This window comes from Aedes aegypti, chromosome 2, assembly GCF_002204515.2.
Source record: "Aedes aegypti strain LVP_AGWG chromosome 2, AaegL5.0 Primary Assembly, whole genome shotgun sequence".
Lineage (NCBI taxonomy): Eukaryota > Metazoa > Arthropoda > Insecta > Diptera > Culicidae > Aedes > Aedes aegypti.
Window position 1 is genome coordinate 209,855,969 of NC_035108.1, and position 20,305 is coordinate 209,876,273.

The following is a 20,305-nucleotide window of genomic DNA, read 5'->3' on the forward strand; positions in this document are numbered from 1 at the left end:
GCTGGTTGCCTATTTTCGACAATAAAAAAAGTTTGAAATTTTACAGGACCTTTGAAAATAAGTTTTTTTTTTCTGAAACATATTTTATTTTCCGTGTAATTAAGTAAAAAACAGTTTGAAGTAAGTATGCGACGTTATCTACCACAAAAACTTTAATTCAGCAAAAATCCGCATTTTTATCCAAGAACATTCAGTCTGACGGTGGTCTTGTCTGCTCATCTGACAGAATGGAATGTCCGAAAATTGACCGCCGTTACCATAATAACCACATGATGATGATACGGAATAATAACAAAAATCAATAGCCGCCGGCCGGCAGTTTGCGAGCAACTCATCTCCGTGTCCAGCGAGCGGGTTTTGCACTCATATACCGTGGTCGGATCGTTTGGAAGTTTTGACCACCCAACTAGCAGTAAATCAAAAAATTATCAACATAAAAACACATGTGTATTAATGAGACGCCGGCCAGTTGAAGTCAGCCTCGTGGTCGGGGACGAAACAAATTCGCTGGAACTTTTGGAGCAACAAGGTGCGAAAGGCAAAATAGGTGTACCCCGGTTCGCGTCTTCGAGCGTTAGGCTCATTACGAATTTAATGGTTTCGTCCAACAGCACCCAGCTGACGATTGATGGGAAGATTATGGGGAAAAGGATAGGCCGCGGTGGTCGTCATCTTTGGGCAAGCACCGCCGGGTCTTCATGTTCATCAACAGAGAAGAGTTGGCGCGGCATCAATCTCTGGCAAACGAGCCACGACCCTCGCGTTCCATTTTTGGTTCGACCCAACCAAATTATGTGATTATGCTCGAAAAATTTCTATATTTGCATCCGGGGAGGAGCCTCGGCCATCGTGGAGCGAAGAAGTTGGCGAACAATTTCAGAAGTTCGGTAAAGGTTAATCGAATCGGGTTCACCAAATTTATGGCGGTGGTCGAAAGACAGTTTTACGATTTGGAATCGAGTCAGCCGTCGTCGTGCACTTGAAGTTGGGCGAGAGAGAGAAAGAGACTCAAGGATCTCCCACGTAGCCACCGAGATGTTGATGAAGACAGCGATGATGTTGTTTTGTACCCTGCGAGCTTATGCCTAATATTGTACCATAAATCATCGGTGAGAAACGAGATGAACATAGCCGCACAGCGCCAGCGGCATTCTCACAAGAATTTTTTTAGGGCAGGGTTTTCCAACTGGTGGTCCGAAGCCCCCTTAGGGCTTTTACCGCGTTATTTTTGACTGATTAATAATTATGAGAAATTTCAATCCTTGAGAGCGTAGAAATTGAGCAAGTTTTTTTTTTCACTACTAATATTATGAGCACAATGTTAATGCTCATAATATTAGTAGTGAAAAAAATCTTGCTCAATTTCTACGCTCTCAAGGATTGAAAATACTGAATTTTGAAGCTCATTCTCAAGAGGTTATTCATAAACCACATCGATGCATCTTCACCTTAATAATGAGTGAAAAACTAGATGAAAAATCCAAGGTGGTTGTTAGATTTTTTTTACTACAAATGATAGCCATTTTCTTCAATCGACTCAAACAAAAAAACAGTGATCAGAAAAAAAAGTCGAGAAAATTTTCAAACCGAAAAGATCCTGGACCGGTGGAACTGCGCGTATTGTAGAACTTTCAATGAGGTCGCAGCTTCAAAAAGGTTGAGAACCACTGTAGACCGACTGCCCGACGACCAAACTCGAGCATAACTAACCACGAATGCAAAGCCAACAGAGGATGAAAGATGATCATGTAATTATCTGACTTTTTCAATCGATACTCAACTGACATGACTGTGTGGGGAAACATGAAAAATTTGGATAACGGAAAGGAGACTGAGAGAGATGATGTGGAGTGGAGAATACAAAACAAGAGCACACGAGCGATCCGAAGTTCGGAGTGGATTCCCGCATGCCCCTTTTCGGAAGATCTTCGTTTTATTGGAAGCTAATTTGATTATAATGAGTTGGTTAATCGATTCGTTAAAGAATCGATAATGACTACTTAAATTGAGATGCCAGAGATTGAAATGAGCTAATCGGTGAGAATGGGTGGCCTCAATGTGTATATATTCAAGCCGTTGTTGTTGCGTCGGTCGAAAATGGAATGTGAGACGTTGGCTGATGAGGGAAAACATATACCTTTCTATGAATCATTGAGCTTTTCGATTGGGCGTGGGATTTGGTTGTGGGAAAAAGAATAAATCTTGCCGGTACTTACTCACCTAGGCATATTGGACAGCACTGGCCATGCTTCAGGGGAAGCGGATTCGAGCAGGGGGTGTAGCATTTGATGCGCGACCGCGTTATTACACCGGAAACGCACTTGAAGTGCTCGCAGGGATCGTCCGGATCGGTCCATTCTGTCCCACTGTCTATCATTCGGCCTTCGTATAAGCAACCTGCGGAAGAAGGATTTTTTTTGGGTTACTCATGTGATTTCCACAGATTCTTTGCGTATTTTTATAACCACAATTTCTTGTACCGTAAAACGGGGTAACTTTGATAATGCGGGTAACTTTGATAGTGCGAGACCCACAACATATTAAACGAAATAACGAAGTTTCTGTAAATCAGTTAAGCAAAACAAATGCAAAAGTAAAGAGTATTAGTATGACACTTCATGTCAAAGCTGTTTTCATTGGAATCAAGAGCATTTGAGGCTTTTTATACGAATATTAAAAATTGACACAATTTTAGCATTATCGAAACGCATACAAACAATCTGTTCTACGATCACTATTTGATGTAGTTTTGAATAGTTGGCCACTTATCTTTGACAGCCTAGTTATCATAGAACTTGAATACGGTCTCAAATCTCTTAGCGAACAGCATTTTCACAAACTGGGACCATTTTTGTAATCTAAGTCAGAAATCTCCATATAACGTTAAACGCCTAGAGGTATGCAATGCCCTACAAATGTTCGTTATTCATTCAATTTTGTTCGATTCATACTCCATTATCAAAGTTACCCCAAAACAGAAAACCTACTTTCGATTATATGAAAAATTATATATCCATTCATAATAAATCTTTTGGAAATCTATCAACTACAATCGATAGCTAGGATGCCAGTACTTGTTTTAAAAATATAAATTATTATTCTTTGAAACAGCATGCATAAATATTCAAGTTTTCTTCGAAAAAACTATCAAAGTTACCCCGTTTTACGGTACCTCAAAATCGAGTAGGCTATGTGAAAATCTTAAGAACAAAGAATCGATTTGACTCATATTTCAAACACAAGCTTTATAAAGACTCACGAGACATAGTAGTTGGGTTCAATAGAAATATTAGTAGTAGAACGCTAATGGCGTGGTTGTCACAAAACTGATTTCAATTTTTATTACCTTAAACTATGGTTTTTCATTGTTTGTTCTATACCATGATGTTGTTTTGGTTCTTAAAATTAATCTGACACTTTGAGACCCGGTACTCACGCTGTCAGTTCGTGGCAAACTAGATGTTAGTAACACGAACAGCAGCGACATTAGCATTCTTAGGTTAATGCTTCTACTTTGGGTTCAGAATGGATACTATTTCTAGTACTGCATTTGGTCCCTTGTTACTACAAAAGGTACCCAAGTTCGACACAGCAGTAGAGTAAGGTGGGAATACTTTATCACTTCTCAATAGAGATAATGTAACGCGACATGCACTAAACAAAGGACACGGGATATACTACAAAAGATTAAATTTTGGTCGCAGTGGTTTATGTTCCGATGTATAAAAAAAAAGGTGGGGCAAAAGTTCAACCTAAGTGGTATAATCAAAGTTCCCAGAAAAACAAAAGCAATTAAAACAAAATATATACCATACAGTAAACCTTCGACGTATTGGTTATAATTTTACTGAACAAACTTATGTCAAAATGTTTACCAATGTTTAGTTTATAAAAGTTTCTAAATTGATTGTCTTGAATGAACTTTTGCCCCATCGGTGGGGCAAGAGTTCGAATCTAGTGTGGGGCAAAAGTTCGCTAGGTAAAACACAAAATATCGATAATTTTATGACAGGCTTACTTCAAATCAGCAGCCCAAAACAAATTTTCCAAAACAGGGTTAATTTCAATAAAACCAAAAAAAGCCGTTTTTCGCAAAACTAAGCGAAAATGTGAAATTTTGGTGACACGATCAGGTAAATTTCGATAAATTTGAAGATAATATGTTGGTTCTAGGCAATTGGCATTTTTTTGGGTGAGTTTATATATGGGTCGAACTTTTGCCCCGCTGATTCGTACTTTTGCCCCACTATGGGCCAATATTGTTTCCAAGCATTTATGCAAAAACTAATACACCTCAAAGCATCCTTATGATAGGACTAGAAACGCCCTCACATAAAATACTGAAAAAGATTTTATTTCTTTGGTTTCATGCAACGAAAGTTTGACCACAAATTACAATATTCATGTCAAAGTCTCTTTCTTGAATAGCATTCGAACCACCGTGATTTTTTTAAATTTTATCTTGAATTGAGCTTAAAATCTTAAAAAGAAACTCTTGCCCCACTCGAACTTTTGCCCCACTTTACTCTACACTTTTCACGGCATTCTAGATTTTGCTACACCTGCTTGTGTGGCATAAAATTTAGGGCAACTGCAAGGAACGAGAAGGTCTGTTTTTGCTCGAAAAGCATAAGAAAAGCTAGAAGATGTAAAAATTTGAACTTACTTGCTAACATTTCTGTAAACTATTAAGTGCACTGTAATTTCATCAGTGAATCATCATTTCTGGCCGAGTGGGAGTTTCGACAACAACCGAAAATCTAGACATTTCATATACATTTCTTTTGGATTCAATGTATAAATTGTAGCGAAATTTGCATAAAAGTTACGTCTTTTCGATGAGAAACAAACTCGCGACTTTCAATTCGCTAGTAAGGCGTGTTCCCAATTACGCCACGAGAGGACCCATGACCGCCGAAGGAACTCAACCATGTGGTCCTTTTTAGCTAGAAGTGATTTTCGCGGATTTTTGAGATTGAATTGAAATCGGATCAAGATTGTTAATCAGGGAAATTGTGTTCCAAATTATGTTAATAATTTCTATATTGAGCTTTACTCGTGAATTTCCATAAAGTTTTCTTATGTTTTTTTTTTTGAGACATGAATTTGCGAGAAAATATGCGTTCTAGTGAGAATCGAACTCACGACTCCGTGTACCCTAGACCGGCGAATTCATGTCTCAATTTGTCAAACAAACACACTGTGTCCTCTGATTACAAGTTCCAAAAAATTAAAAATGGTTCAATTTGGAAGCACTGTTATTTTTTCGTTATTTGGACATTGGAGCCTCAAGGTATATATTTTGGATACCTGGCATTTAAATTCGATTAGAGACAAAGTCTAAGATACAATTATTACTGTTAGTTTGATATGCTTGCGCATAGTCTTATCAATCGATTAAAAATAGAAAACCTAAGGGAAGTTGAGAAAATCTGAACGTATATAGACTATTTTGAGTGTTGTTCAGTAGCTCCGGCATTTTGTTCCTGAATACAAATTGATATTTTTAAGAATGAATTATCTAGTGGCAAAAAATGCAAATTTGAAGGAAATTCTCATCATGACAAATACAAAATCAAACTATTTCATAAAAGTAAAACTACCGTAAGCTAAATGAGAGTATGTGAGATACGGTTTAACATTATGCTAAAAGGGGCTTTATGGGAATCCTTAAATGATTTTGATGAAAATCTTGGAAGCATTCTAATTAGAATCCTGAAGGAAGCTGATAAGAATCCTGAATGGATTCTGATAATAATCCCAGAAGGTTATTAATGAAATATCATTAAAATTTCTGGTTAATTCGAAATGTTTCTGATGAAAATCCCTGGATGGTTTCCGTTAAAAGCATGAACAATTTCTGGTGACGATACTGAAAAATTTCTGTTGCAAGTATTGGTAGAATTCTGAAAAGAATCCTGGAAATTCTGATGAAAATCTTCGTTTCAGATGAGATCTCTACAATCTGTCTTATGAGAATACTAAAAAGTGTCGACAAGAATCGTATGGAACGAATCGTAATGGGAATCCTGGAAGAATTATGTTGAAAATCCAGGAAAAATTTTAATTAAAATCCAAGAAGAATTCTGATAAGAATCTAGGAAGTATTCTAATCAGAGTACTGTAAATATTGCGATCAAAAATCTAGAATAATTCTGATGTGAATCTTAGAAGGATTTGAATAAAAATTCTTGATGAATTTTGAAAAGAATCATAGATGGATTTTGGATTGAGTCTTTTAATAGTCCTGTAAGAATTAAGTGGAGAATCCTGATTCTGATAAGTATCCTGGAATTATTCTGATTGGTAGACTGCACGGTATTTTATTTTGTCGGTTTCATGCGCTTTATGAATAGCGCCCAAACCGTTGATTTTAGCGATATAGTTTGTTCGGGGAAGTTTCTTGGTATATTAAAGCGCATCTTTTAATGCAAACAGTTTTGTGATTAATCCACCTAGCAGTGAGATAGAAAAACAATTTTTTTTCCATAAAATTAAGATAGACATATGGTGTCTTGGGCAAAGTTGTAGAATTGGCAATTTAAAACAACTTTGTCGAAGACACGATTTTTCTATCTCTTATGTTTTTTGAGACATATGCCGTTGTAACCTTAAATTTCACGAGTGAAAATTTACATCATACGAGAAAATGGAGCGACGTAATTTGTTTTTGTTTTTTTATTTTTCCAGCTTTTGACAGTTCTATTCTAGATCCTCTACACACTTAAATTATTTTACCAGAATCCGTGAGTTTCACCGTAATCTCAACAGCTGAACAGTTCGATGAAATAAAACACCGTAATTCCGTCAAAATTTAACGGATTCCGGTGAAATTTTACCGAAATCTGTAAAAAATTACCGTTCTCCGTTAATTAATTTCACCGAAATTTTCAGCTGTTGAAATTACGGTGAAATTTACGGATTCCTGTAAAATAATTGAAGTGCGTAAGAATTGTTGAAATAGTTCCAGAATTCAGGATGCTGGTATGTTTTGCATAGATTTATAACATAACTACAATGAAACACAAACCTGTGAATTTTAGCCCCCTTCATTTTACCCACAGTTCCCCTATAGGGGCCTGAACTACCCCTTGAGAAGCTGACATAATAGCCGTTTGGCATAATTAAAAAAAAAAACGTTGAATTTGATTAAATTCCACCCATTAAGCAAAGGGGTGTTGATAAACTGCTCGCGATTGTACATTCCGCTGTCAGTTAACGATAGGACATAGTAATAATCTTCATTTCTCAAGGAAATCAATATCCTATAAAGTGGGACATGTCCAATACCAAAGTAATGCCATGTTATTTGAAAAATAAAGGAACATGATATTTTGGGACGCATTTTATGGTCCCGGATATTACTGTACTACTGCAGATCTTCCTTTTTAAATTATGCCAAACGACCATTATGCCAAACAACTATTATGTCAAACAACTGTCATGACAAACGACTATGATGCCAAACGACTGTATGCCAAACGGCATTATGCCAAACGGGGTGGAACCCCGGGTAGTAGAAAAAGATAGAGTGATGATATGCCCAGCAAAAACACGGGGTTTTTCATGACAAACAACATTGTAAAAAACACAAAAAAATGTTAATAATCTTGAAATAACTGTTTTTAAGAATATATATAAGAAATACGATTTTTAAGGGGTAATTCACATACAATGGCATATATCTCAAAATTAGAAGAGATAGAAAAATCGTGTCTTGGACAAAGTTGTTGCTTATTGAAGATTCCACAACTTTGCCGAAGACACCATATGTCTATCTTAATTTTATGAAAATATAGTTTATCTATCTCACTGCTAGGTGGATTAATCACAAAACTTTAATAAAGATAGCAAGCAACTTCTCCGAACAAACTATATCGCTAAAGTCAACGGTTTGGACACTATTCAAAAAGCGCATGAAACTGACAAAATCCAACACAGAATTCTGATGTATGTATGAGTATCCTGTGATGTGAGTATCCTGGATAATCAAGTCTTATAAGATTCGTGAAACGATTCTGTTAAGAATTCGGCATCGATGCCGATGAAACCCTGGAAGGACTCTGATGAGAACCCTGAGATGACTCTGAAGAGATCTTTAATGAAACTCTGGTGACGATCTTGGGAAGATTTCTGATCCGTATTGTACTAGGGTTCTGACAAGCATCCCGAGAGGAATCCGATAAAAATCCTGAGAAGATTCTAATGAAAATATTAAGAAAATTGAGAGTATTCTGATGAGAATCTTCGAATTTTAAAGAGAATTTAAAAAAAATCTAATGAAAAACTTGAGACGAGCCTGGTGTGAATTCTAAGAGGAGGCATTTCTTGAAAGAATCCTTGAAATATTTTGAAGAGATTCCTGAGAGGATTCTGATGTAAATCCCATGAGGATTCTGATATGGATCTCAAAAGAATCCTGAGAAATTTTTGATGAGAGTCCTGCGAGAATCTGATGTAAATCCTGCGATGATTCTGATGAGAATTCTACGAGAATTCTAATAAGAATCATGCATAGATTCTGATGAGAATCCCAAGAGGGATTGAATGTGATTTCTGCGAAGAATCCAATGAGAAACCTACGAGGATAATGATACTGACTTCTGTAAGGATTCAGAGAGATCCCTGATAGCATTCATCAGAAACTTTCTAGGATTCTCAGCTTTTCTTCCAGGATTCTCAATGGAATCAAAATTTCAAAAACGAATAGATGGAACTTTGTCACATAACCTGAGTTTCAGCGCAATGATCGAATAAATTTAAAACACTTAAGTCCTATTACATAATAAATATACATTATGACCATACATTAATATCATTATTGTTCGTTACCATCACAATCAACACGGGAAATAATTTTCTTGTAAAATTTTCAATTAACTCTATAATATGATAAGCGAACAAAATTGGCCCCTTTCGGAACCTCTCATGAATATATAGAATTTAACAAAAATATCCCGGTTAAAAGCTCCGTAAACACTATCGTAACCATTGAAGTTTACATAATATTATTCATAAAATGTATGAAAAATGAATTCATGAATTAAGTCCAAATTGTGATATCGTTTTGACGTTTTACACTTAAGCTATTGATAAAGTATTATTAGTGCAAAAATGATATATAAATTTGATATATTTGTAATGTAGGATTAATGCTTTTTTGTCTGACAGCTCTTGAAAATTGTCGAATGTAAGCAATGTCGTGATTGTTTTGCATTTTATTTGTTATGGCTATATCGGTCATGCGACTCAAAAGCAAATGGAGTCTATAAAAGATTTTACAAATTATGAAATTAATTGGTGGATAGGCGTCGTAAGGGAGCGACAATAATGAAATTAATTAGGTGGTGAAAATTGAGCAAGCCATAGGGGAACCAGTAAAGCATCGAAGTGTCCTATCTTCTATAGACTCCCTTTGACTGTGAGTCGCATGACCGTTATAGCCATAACAAATAAAATGTAAGCAATGTCGCATCAGTATTATTAATGTGCAGTAGAATACGTGCAATGTTCTAATTGTGACTCATTGAGAATTTCCTAAAATAAGAAGTTCATTTTTCTGAATAAATTGAAACATAACTTACCGACACACTTATCACAACACCTTCCAGGTGCCTTCTTGTTGTACAAATAACAATCGTCAACTGCAGGACAGCTCTCTGGTTCGCATTCCACAAATCCATTCTGAAAAAAGGAAGATAAACATTTTCATTTTGATGAAAAAAATATATCATATTTGCGACAACTTGTGCTGTTTTTAAATAAAAATTTCAGGTCAATCGAAGTACTAGAAACCGAGATCCAAGCCAAGTCACACTTTTGTTTGAAAAACGTCAAATCATACTTAAATGTGAATCATATAATATCTTATATATGGGAAGAGTATATAGTACTCTTTCCTTTCCATGTCTTTCCTACATTAAACACCAACACAAAGTTTATCTCCTAAGTTACATATAATTTCCATGCCTAAAATCGCTCTTATCAGCCCCTGCCTAACGACGATGGACACGCAATTTGCTCGGAATCGTTATCCGAGTAGAAAATCTCGACATCCATTCAGTTTCACGGTCAAGTTTAGAGCTTGGCTCTGGTAGTGCCAGTAGCGATTTGAACATGAGCATAAAATTTTACTATCCATTGGCTGTTAGTTTTACGATTGCCGAAAAGGACATTCTGCCGCCCGAAAAGTTGAAGTAGTAAACGTTAATTTTCGCAACTGTCATTCCGAGCCGAGGGAAGAGCGATGCCGACGTCGATTGATCAGATCAAATCAGTGCTGAAGATCAGTGACTGCAATCAATATTCACGGCCGATGGCGAAAGTTAAATGGGACGTGATTGATTTTTGCAATTGCAAATGCGAAAAAGTTTGATTTATCAAGGCGCACCATTCACCATTCGGAGGAGATGGCGCTTAGGCTGAATGGTTGACTCTCTTTGCACTTTAAATGACTTCATTAGGTGACTTGCGAATTGAGTTATCTATTTCGGGTCGATTGAATGGTAATGCGCGAGCGTGAGTTTTACATTTAGATGAAACGTAATCTTTTCTTCGGTTCGATTTATGGTTTCCAATTTTTCGGAGAAATTTTCAAACACTCATTTTAATCGCTAAAATATACGTTGATATCAAAATTATGTCGAATGAACTGTAGAAATCGGTAATGAACAACTCAGATCTGGGCTTCCAAAGTTGATTATTTTGTATGGAAAATCAAATTAAAATATTGCTTCGCTGGAATCCCGGGAGACTGAAATATATTTCCTGACATACGAAACCCTAGTATGCGTAAGTTAATGTTTTACATTGAACATTGGCTATTTTATATCCTGATTTATCGCTTTGAACATTCAATCAAGAAAATTGCTTTACCTCGCCACGGCTAGTTTCAACCAGTAAACGAAATCCACTAGTTTCTGGAGCTTCTATCGTTTCCCGTCGCATAAGTCTTCGAATATTGTCATTTTCTACCCTAGTAACATACTAGCGCAGCCACTTCTCCTTTGTACCAGGATTTCCTTTCAGTAGTTCCCCATTTATCTTTACGATGCGTAATACAACAAACACCCAAGCAGAACACAAGGGAAAGAAGTTCGAATGACACGAAAAGCATCTGTCATTGTCGATGAAACATGGCAATAAACGAAGAGCTTTATAACTCGTACACACAAGTTGATAATGTAAAGCCATCGTGGTTCTTACATTCGTTCGTTGGCCGGATTTGATCGGCTGCCAAGAGTTGTTTTTCCCACGGAAGCTCTCGCCAGCTAGCACTACCAGGACCGGATACAACTGTCACAGAGTACACAACTGCACCCCAGGATGCCAGTTGGATACATTGTCGTACTGCGGAACCTGGTTTACTGCCGTGCTGGAAAAAAGTTACTGTGGGCTCAGCAGTAACGGATGCACATTTGGGCCTTTCTCAGACACACTGGTTGCATATGATTTCATTCCTGAGGATTGAATTTTCAATTATGAACTTTTTGCTGTTAGGAATGGTTTCAATAATGGTATAGAACCTCGACTGGACAAGGCTACTATCCCTCTAGAATAGCTAATTTGATTTTGTTTTTCAATTCTACTCAACAATAAATGATTATTTAAAATGTGCATAGCAATTGAAAATTTCACTTCTGAATTTTTCTTGGACTCTGCTTTACAAAAACTAACAAAATAGGAATCAACATTTTTTCTTCTTTGAAATTATTAAACAACAAATCCAGTAGATTAAGAAAAATCAACTTTAATTAAGGTAAAGACCAATCGAAGCCATGCCTGAAAGTACAAATTTTGTCTGTACCTAAACAATGAACCTTTTGTCCTTTGAGTCCTTTAGGGACCTTCCTTAGCCGAGTGGTTAGAGTCCACGGCTACAAAGCAAAGCCATGCTGAAGGTGCCTGGGTTTGATTCCCAGTCGGTCCAGGATCTTTTCGTAATAGAAATTTCCTTGATTTCTCTGGGCGTAGAGTATCATCGTACCTGTCAAACGATGCGCAAATGGCAAATTTGGCAAACAAAGTCTCAGTTAATAATTGTGTTAGTGCTCATTGAACTCTGAGCTGAGAAGCAGGCTTTGTTCCAGTGATGACGTAATACCATAAAGAAGAAGAAGAAGATACTTTTTAACTCAAACTATATATCTTAATATACCTACAATAAATCAACGAATCCATATATCCAAGTTAATGCTTCAAGGAGCATTTGTCGTGTTTCTCTAAGAAAAAATCCATTTCATCTTCCAATCGCGTCCAACCAGGCAGCTGCATTTCTTACAATCCCATAATGTGTATCTCTTTGTGACCGAAACGGAGTAGCATTCCATGTCGTCGTCGTAGTCGATGAAGGTTTTGTGCTTCAATACCACATGCGAACTCTAAGTGCTCTCTTCGACGAAAGCTGCTGGCCTGTGACGAAACTAAGATGATAACTGCAGTGAAAGCGTAAAGTTGTAGATGGGAAATGTAGGGGGATTAGGGGCATAATGAACATACGGGGCGAAATGGACACCCTCTCAATATCTGATAATACACATATTTCATCAAAAGTTCATTCACTGCATGAAATCTTTAATGCATTTGAAATGCTTGACGGTAAAAAAAAAATATTTTTTGCTTCAATTGTTCTTTAAAATTTAACTTAAAATTTTTCTCAGTTTCAAGTTGGCATATAAGCAAGACCGTGGAAGAATCTAATTTTTGAGCAAAGTAACGAACCCAGAAAGGTTCTTTTTAGCTATTATGATTGAGGGAGAGTCCTTTTGCATATCGGAATGATTGACAGTTATTGAATATATTGGAATAACTAAATTTCATACAGGTGTTCATTTCGCCCCGATACCTTTTTACCAGCCTTGTTTTCGACCCAATTTTCTATCTCGCTTTTCTGACATATGATATGATTTTTATCACTATGAATGAATGTGGCACGTCGTACTAACATCAAACTTGAAAACTAGCCGGGGGTAAATTAAAAACATTGCCATTTAAGGGTCTTAAAACGAACATTTGCTTAACGTGTCCATTATGCCCCTAATTCCCCTACAATGGAAGAAGAGCTTCGAAATGAGCTTGTACCGCATCGAAAATACATAAGCTTCCGAGAAGCATTCAATGCAGCTCAAAAATCCATTCATAAGAGCAACTGTGGGGAAGATTTTATATTCGTAGAAGGACGATCCATACCATTCCAAAGCCATGGTTACAATCAATAATGTGGCTGTGAAGTTTCCCAAGTGAAATTTATCATGACATTAAATACATTTATTGTTGGGAGGAAACTCTTCGAGAGAGTGTAAGAATGAATATTAAAATATGTGATGACTCTGGCTGTTAGAACTTCGGTATAAGCAATAAAACATTCGGTAAGGATTTATGTCAAACTAAAAGGCTTATCCAGCACTTGGAGCCAGACCCAAGAGTTAATCCGGCAGTTGTGGCCTCCGGACGCTCACTTATAGTTTCTTGAATCGGTGGTTATTATTTCTAGCCGGGAGCTAATGGTGCAAAAATACGGCGTCTGGCGACCGAAAACATTAAACGACATACTTCCGTTTGGATTGCGCTTAAAACGGCGTGCCAGAGCCCAGATACGATAAAATATACCCACTGTAGGAGCAATTTGCTACGCCTAGTGCTGTTACGTGAGTGTTGTCTATAATTTTACCCCCCCCCCCCCCCTTCACAATCTTTGATCAATTAACATATTTTATAAGCAGTTTGCTATGTCAATCACTTACCTCTAGCGACCGAAGAGAGTGTTATTTTTTCTCACTATCGAATCATTATATCCACTGATATGCGAATTTTCAAGATGGCGCCAAACGATCGGAAAATCACTTGATACAGTGGCGCCTGGATGCTCGTGTGGCATGTAACGATTGCGATTGGATTTCCTATTTAAAGCAATGCCTCAGGTTGGTTAGGGTTATGCGGTTATGGTTCGGCGGTGTATGGAGATGGGTAGTGAAAACACAACCATTTATTCAAATTTCTGAAGCTCTGTTCAGCACTTCTGAATTAGAATAGGGCCTGTCCATTAACCACGTAGCCATTTATTTAGGATTTCCAAACCCCCCTCTATGATCATTTGTCCATACAAAAATTTTGAAATTTGTAAAATTAATTAACTCATTACGCGTGGTAAAGATAGACAAATTATGGGTGAAATTATGAAAAAAATCCGATTGCTCGGTTGGGATTTGAAAACCCAGGACTCTTGTATGCTAGACGAGCGCTTTACCAACTAAGCTACCGAGCCACTTGGTGACCCAATAACTGAGTTGGTTACAAGTTAAGAATTCAAATCCCAACAGACCACGCAGACCTCTTTCATAACCCATATCCATCCATCTCATGTTACTACACACGCGGGTAGAGCGAGTGCGATTTGTATAGTGTTGAAACTGTTTGCCTATCATACTTACATCGTTCCAGCCTTCGGCTAACCGGCTTCCTGAGCCAGCTAAGCCGGAGGAAACCGCTGTTAGCGGTGAGTCAGAATAACCATTTTAATTGTTAAAAAGCCATAATGTTGAGACCCCTCGATTGGGCTCAAAGGCCATCCTTCCTTACCCTTTTTCCGTGAGATGTCCATCTAATATTCCTTTGGGGTAGCTTTCCGGTGCTTCTAGTCAACTGAAGGAATAGCCATATCTCAAAGTGCTAAAATTCACCTTAATAAAGAATCAAACAACAAAAACAGTAGATACTGCTGTACTGAGATTTTCAGTCGACATAAGTAAAAAAATTACTTTTAGGTAGCGTCGATTTATGGCGCAACGCTGAAAACAGAGACTTTCGATTCTATCTCCGCTTCGAAACGGTTTTTGTATGATTAATTTCATTTTTGTCATTTTTTCGTCTCCCTTCCCATGAAGAGTTTGTTATTTGTGGACGACGCCTTTTTGATCTACCTCAAATCTGAAACAAAATTTCATAAAAGTGATCATAATACTCCGCTTTGGGATCATCCGCATACACACAAATTCCTAATGATTACTTGACGTCTCGTGGCGCAGCAGTGTAAACACAAATCGGTGTATATGTGTTTAGAATCGTCAATGGCGAGAAAGCACAGACTACACGCTAATGCGAAATCTTATAGGTGATAAATTGAGTTAACTAAATCCTACTCTTATTCAGTTTCAAACTAGACACTGAAGAAGGAGAGCATTTTACTTGCAAAATTGCTCCGAGTTTCGGCAGTTTCAATTCATTCCAAGGCACTGTCGTCGTAAACCATGTTTCATTGTAGGTGATATGAATTAGACTGGCCCTAAAACAAAAATGTTGAAAAATTCAACGGGGCACCCCCTAGATATGTGCCTTAGGGTAAGAAAAAAGTGCTCACAAAATTTCAACTCGATTGGTTGCTCCGCCAGCTGGCGCATTCAATTTGAAGTTTGTATGGAATATTCGTTCCAAATATATTGAGAATTGACCCAATGTCACTGTTTCGATCCGTATACTAGTTGATCGCGTTCAATAGAGCCCAGAATGACAAACTTACTAGTTGATACCCTAATGTACATAATTGCAGAAGGTTGTATCTAGATTTAAGCACGTTTTCATTAACATTTCAGTTATTGAAAGTTAGGCTTAAATCAGCCTCCCGTACAGTCACATATAGGCATGTGCCTTGTGCAGCAGCTCGCCCAGCGTCATAGGTGGCTATGATGCGCTTAGTGGCTATGTTGAGGAAATACAAAGCAGTATAGCATGAGCTTAGCAAATCTACTTCAAATAGTTAAAACACCAACTTTATCAATTTTAATCATGATACAACCTTCTACAATATTGTTGGCTATGGTATCAGGTAGTGTTTTTGACATTCTGGGTGCAATTGTACGCGATCAACGATTTTCCTGAACCAAACATTATATGATGCACTCAATCCCATATGTTTGAGCCTAAAATCCCATATTAACTTCAATTCAAATGCGCCAGCTCATAGAACGACCAAATGAGCTGAATCTTTCAGGAAGTCTTCTTCTAACTCTAAGGAATAATTCTGGACGGTGCCCCGTGGAATTATACAACTTTAATTTTCTCTCATACTAAGCTGGGCCAGTCTAATATGAATATACCAATGAACTTGTTCAGCAATAATGTTGTCCATCGCTACAAAACCTTTTGGAATCTTATGATTTTGTATGTTCAAATTCATTTGCCACACGTCCAGCATGCAACAATATTCTTAATCATTTTATCAGCAAAAAATGACACGCCCAATGTTCGTCATGATACGATTTACACTGAAGTAAGCGACCATCTGATTGTTGTCTCATCTTTCATGTAATCTTGTGTAAAAGATCGTTCGATCACAACAAAAATGAGGACGAACGCAAACTACGGTGGATGTTCAATAATTATTTGAATCAATTTGTTTGTTTAGATTATGTTCTTTGTTTGCCATAATCAAAACATATAGTGAAATGTTATCTCTTTGTACGATGGAAAAAGTTCAAATTGTAAATGTTAAGTCCAAATACTGTCCATGGCTCACTTTTGATCTTGGCAACTCATAAAACTTAAAAAGAAATATTTGAAAAAAATTAAAAACACTTTACCAAAAGAGTAGAAGTCTCGAAAAAGACTTGTAAAACTGTGTACAAGTAATTCTAAGTTGTGGAAAAATTTGAATGAAATTATGGGTCGTTTGAAACAAAAAAACATCATAAACTTGAATGTCGATGGTATCCAAACAAATCTGGACAAACATTAGAAAAGGGCCCAAGAGGTCTTGGGTTTTTTTTAGAAACGTTGCTGTTGAGCCCTTTTTAGCCCGCCCACGCAAACTAACCCCACTATCGGAAAGATTGGTGTTAGCTCTTCCTGATAATGGTATTGGTGAGCGTAATCGAGTTGAATTGGGCTCAACAGCGGCTTGCAAAGCCAATGTTTTAATGTCGATGTGCCCTTTTGAAATGTTTGTCCAGAAATAATAATATCGAATCATGAGAGGCGCTAAATGAGTATTTCTCAACTGTTGGAACTGAACAAGCTGATATTATTCCGAGTCAAACAGACTTAAATCCTCTTGATAATATGCGTCACCTAAATCACTCTATTTTTCAACAATCTACAAATGTAAATTAAGTTTTTCTTATTATAAAAGAAATAGATACTAAAAAAAGTAATGGCCCTGATGATTTTCCAACTTGTATTTTGAAAGACAATATCCAAAAATTGTTAGATATTCTTTCAACTATGTTTAATCAAATAATATACTCTGGGGTCTACCCAAACTGCCTGAAGGTGGCTAAAATTGTACCAATTCATAAATCGGGTGACGTAAAGGATCCCTGTAATTATATTGAGCGATCCACTCTATCTGCGTTCAATAAAATCTTTGAAAAATTTCTAGATAACAGAATAAGAGATTTTTACACGATGTTTTATACAAATATCAGTGCGAGGTTAGAGAAGGCAGCACCCCATCGACCGTAGTAGAGCTAATAGATTTCCTTATTGATTAAATTCATTGCAAATGTATTGTAGGAGAGCTTTTTATCGATTTAAAAAAAAACGCGTTCGATAAGCTGGGCCACAATATGCTTTTTTTTAAACTAGGGTTGAATGGAATAAGGGGTACTGCGAATGAATTCATTCGAAGCTATTTCAAAGATAGGCAGTAGTTTGTAGCTATTGACGGTGTTAAAAGCTCTTTGCGTACAGTTAACGTCGGGGTGCCACAAGGGAGCAACATAAGCCCTCTATTGTTTCTTTCGTATATAAATGATATTGGTTATCATTTAGTAGTGCACCAAGATTGTTCGCATATGATACATCCATTTTTTACCCTGACGCTGATAGTAATTCTGTAATCATCTGCATTGAACAGGACTTGCAAACCCTAATCCGCTATTTTAATACTAACTTGTTATCCATAAACCTTTCTAAAACAAAATATATGCTGCTCCATAGTCCACGGAAAAAAAACTTTAAAACCGTGTTAATCCATGTTTCGGAACAGACATTATTGAGTAGGTGTCTACGATCAAGTATCTTGGCTTTCAGTTGGATTCAACACTAGGGAAAATCACATTAAATTCTCTTTTTCAATACCTCATAATAAATCCAAACATAAAAAACTCCGAGTCCTACAAAATCGATATTTAAAAATTATATTTAGTGGAGCAATCGACTGTTTATTTTAACTGTGGAATTTACGGCTAAGCAGTCTTGGAATGATTAAAACGAGTTTTGTTTCAACCCAACGTTTCGACACGGGGATTGTGTCTTCCTCAGGGGAGCTGTAATTTGTTCAATTGTTAATAGTGTTTTACACATTTGTGTTATATGACTTACATTAATTTGTCGTTTTTTGTCTAGTGTTTGGTCTAACTTTAACTGTCCTATGTTTAAATCATCGTTGGTACATGCTGTGAGATGGATATTGTTCGTTATTACTTGTCCAAACATTATAAAATAGTACAACTAAATTTTTTGAAAAAGGTCTTACACTATTCGGAACCACTTTCAATTTACGTATTTCTTGTTTGGCAAATGGCACAATTTTTCCCTTTTGCTCAACCCTCCTCATGTGGCTCGTTTCATTTGCTTGATGAAGTGCCCTATCGGAATAATCTAACTCTCGTCTAAATTATCTTCTCTGATTGTTTCGTTTTTTCTACTGGTGTTCTTTATGCTATGAAGTACTCCTGCATATGTTATACTTAGGTTATCTATGTCTGTTCGTTTATTGACTGTGTTGTTGGTGTTGGTAATGTGGCACATTTCAAGGAATGGTAGTGTGGATTGTTTGTGGTTGTGATCTATAATTTTAGTTTGTTCTAGATTGAACCTGTGATTGTGTTCGATGCAATGTTCAATTAATGCTGTTGTCGTTTCTATAAGTGTGGCTTTTGCTGCTCTAGTATTAGTGTTATTTTCGTCCATCAGTTTGTTCAATTTGTTTACATTTGATTTATGGCCAGCTAATCTTCGGCGTAAATTATTCCTAGTCATACCTATATAGCAGCTATTGCAGTCATTACAGGGAATTTTATAGATTACATTATTAATTTCGTCTTTTTTTACAGGATCTTTCACTTTGGTGTGTAGTTTGTTGATTGTTTGATGTTGTCTGGCAGTTACATAAATGTTTGGATAGTCTTTAGAGAGGATTTTCGTGATTCGTTGGGATAATGCTGGTATGTATGGAATTGATCTGTAGGTCTTTTCTTGTGTCGTTTCAGGTTGGTCTTGTTGAGAGATGGTCTGCTGGTCAACGGTTTCATAATTAGATCTATTGGTCATTTGATGATTGATCGTGGGTCCTGTTTGATTGATGCGATGGTCGGAATCGATGTCGTCAGTTGAATTGTGGCTTTTCTGGATCGGTTGTGTGTTGACCAACCTGAAACGACACAAGAAAAGACCTACAGATCAATTCCATACATACCAGCATTATCCCAACGAATCACGAAAATCCTCTCTAAAGACTATCCAAACATTTATGTAACTGCCAGACAACATCAAACAATCAACAAACTACACACCAAAGTGAAAGATCCTGTAAAAAAAGACGAAATTAATAATGTAATCTATAAAATTCCCTGTAATGACTGCAATAGCTGCTATATAGGTATGACTAGGAATAATTTACGCCGAAGATTAGCTGGCCATAAATCAAATGTAAACAAATTGAACAAACTGATGGACGAAAATAACACTAATACTAGAGCAGCAAAAGCCACACTTATAGAAACGACAACAGCATTAATTGAACATTGCATCGAACACAATCACAGGTTCAATCTAGAACAAACTAAAATTATAGATCACAACCACAAACAATCCACACTACCATTCCTTGAAATGTGCCACATTACCAACACCAACAACACAGTCAACAAACGAACAGACATAGATAACCTAAGTATAACATATGCAGGAGTACTTCATAGCATAAAGAACACCAGTAGAAAAAACGAAACAATCAGAGAAGATAATTTAGACGAGAGTTAGATTATTCCGATAGGGCACTTCATCAAGCAAATGAAACGAGCCACATGAGGAGGGTTGAGCAAAAGGGAAAAATTGTGCCATTTGCCAAACAAGAAATACGTAAATTGAAAGTGGTTCCGAATAGTGTAAGACCTTTTTCAAAAAATTTAGTTGTACTATTTTATAATGTTTGGACAAGTAATAACGAACAATATCCATCTCACAGCATGTACCAACGATGATTTAAACATAGGACAGTTAAAGTTAGACCAAACACTAGACAAAAAACGACAAATTAATGTAAGTCATATAACACAAATGTGTAAAACACTATTAACAATTGAACAAA

General features: G+C 36.7%; 1 protein-coding gene across 8 annotated transcripts in view; it reads right to left on the minus strand.

Annotated features, from left to right (window-relative positions):
- LOC5570721 (BMP-binding endothelial regulator protein) overlaps positions 1 to 20,305 on the minus strand; it is a 261,551-nt gene that overhangs the window by 88,194 nt on the left and 153,052 nt on the right. For all 8 annotated transcript variants that reach the window (XM_021843859.1, XM_021843857.1, XM_021843858.1 and 5 more), the window contains exons 5-6: positions 9,585 to 9,684; positions 2,221 to 2,397 (exon numbers count right to left, since the gene is read on the minus strand). In XM_021843859.1, coding sequence (XP_021699551.1) covers positions 2,221 to 2,397; positions 9,585 to 9,684 — 277 coding nt within the window. The remainder of the gene's footprint in view (positions 1 to 2,220; positions 2,398 to 9,584; positions 9,685 to 20,305) is intronic.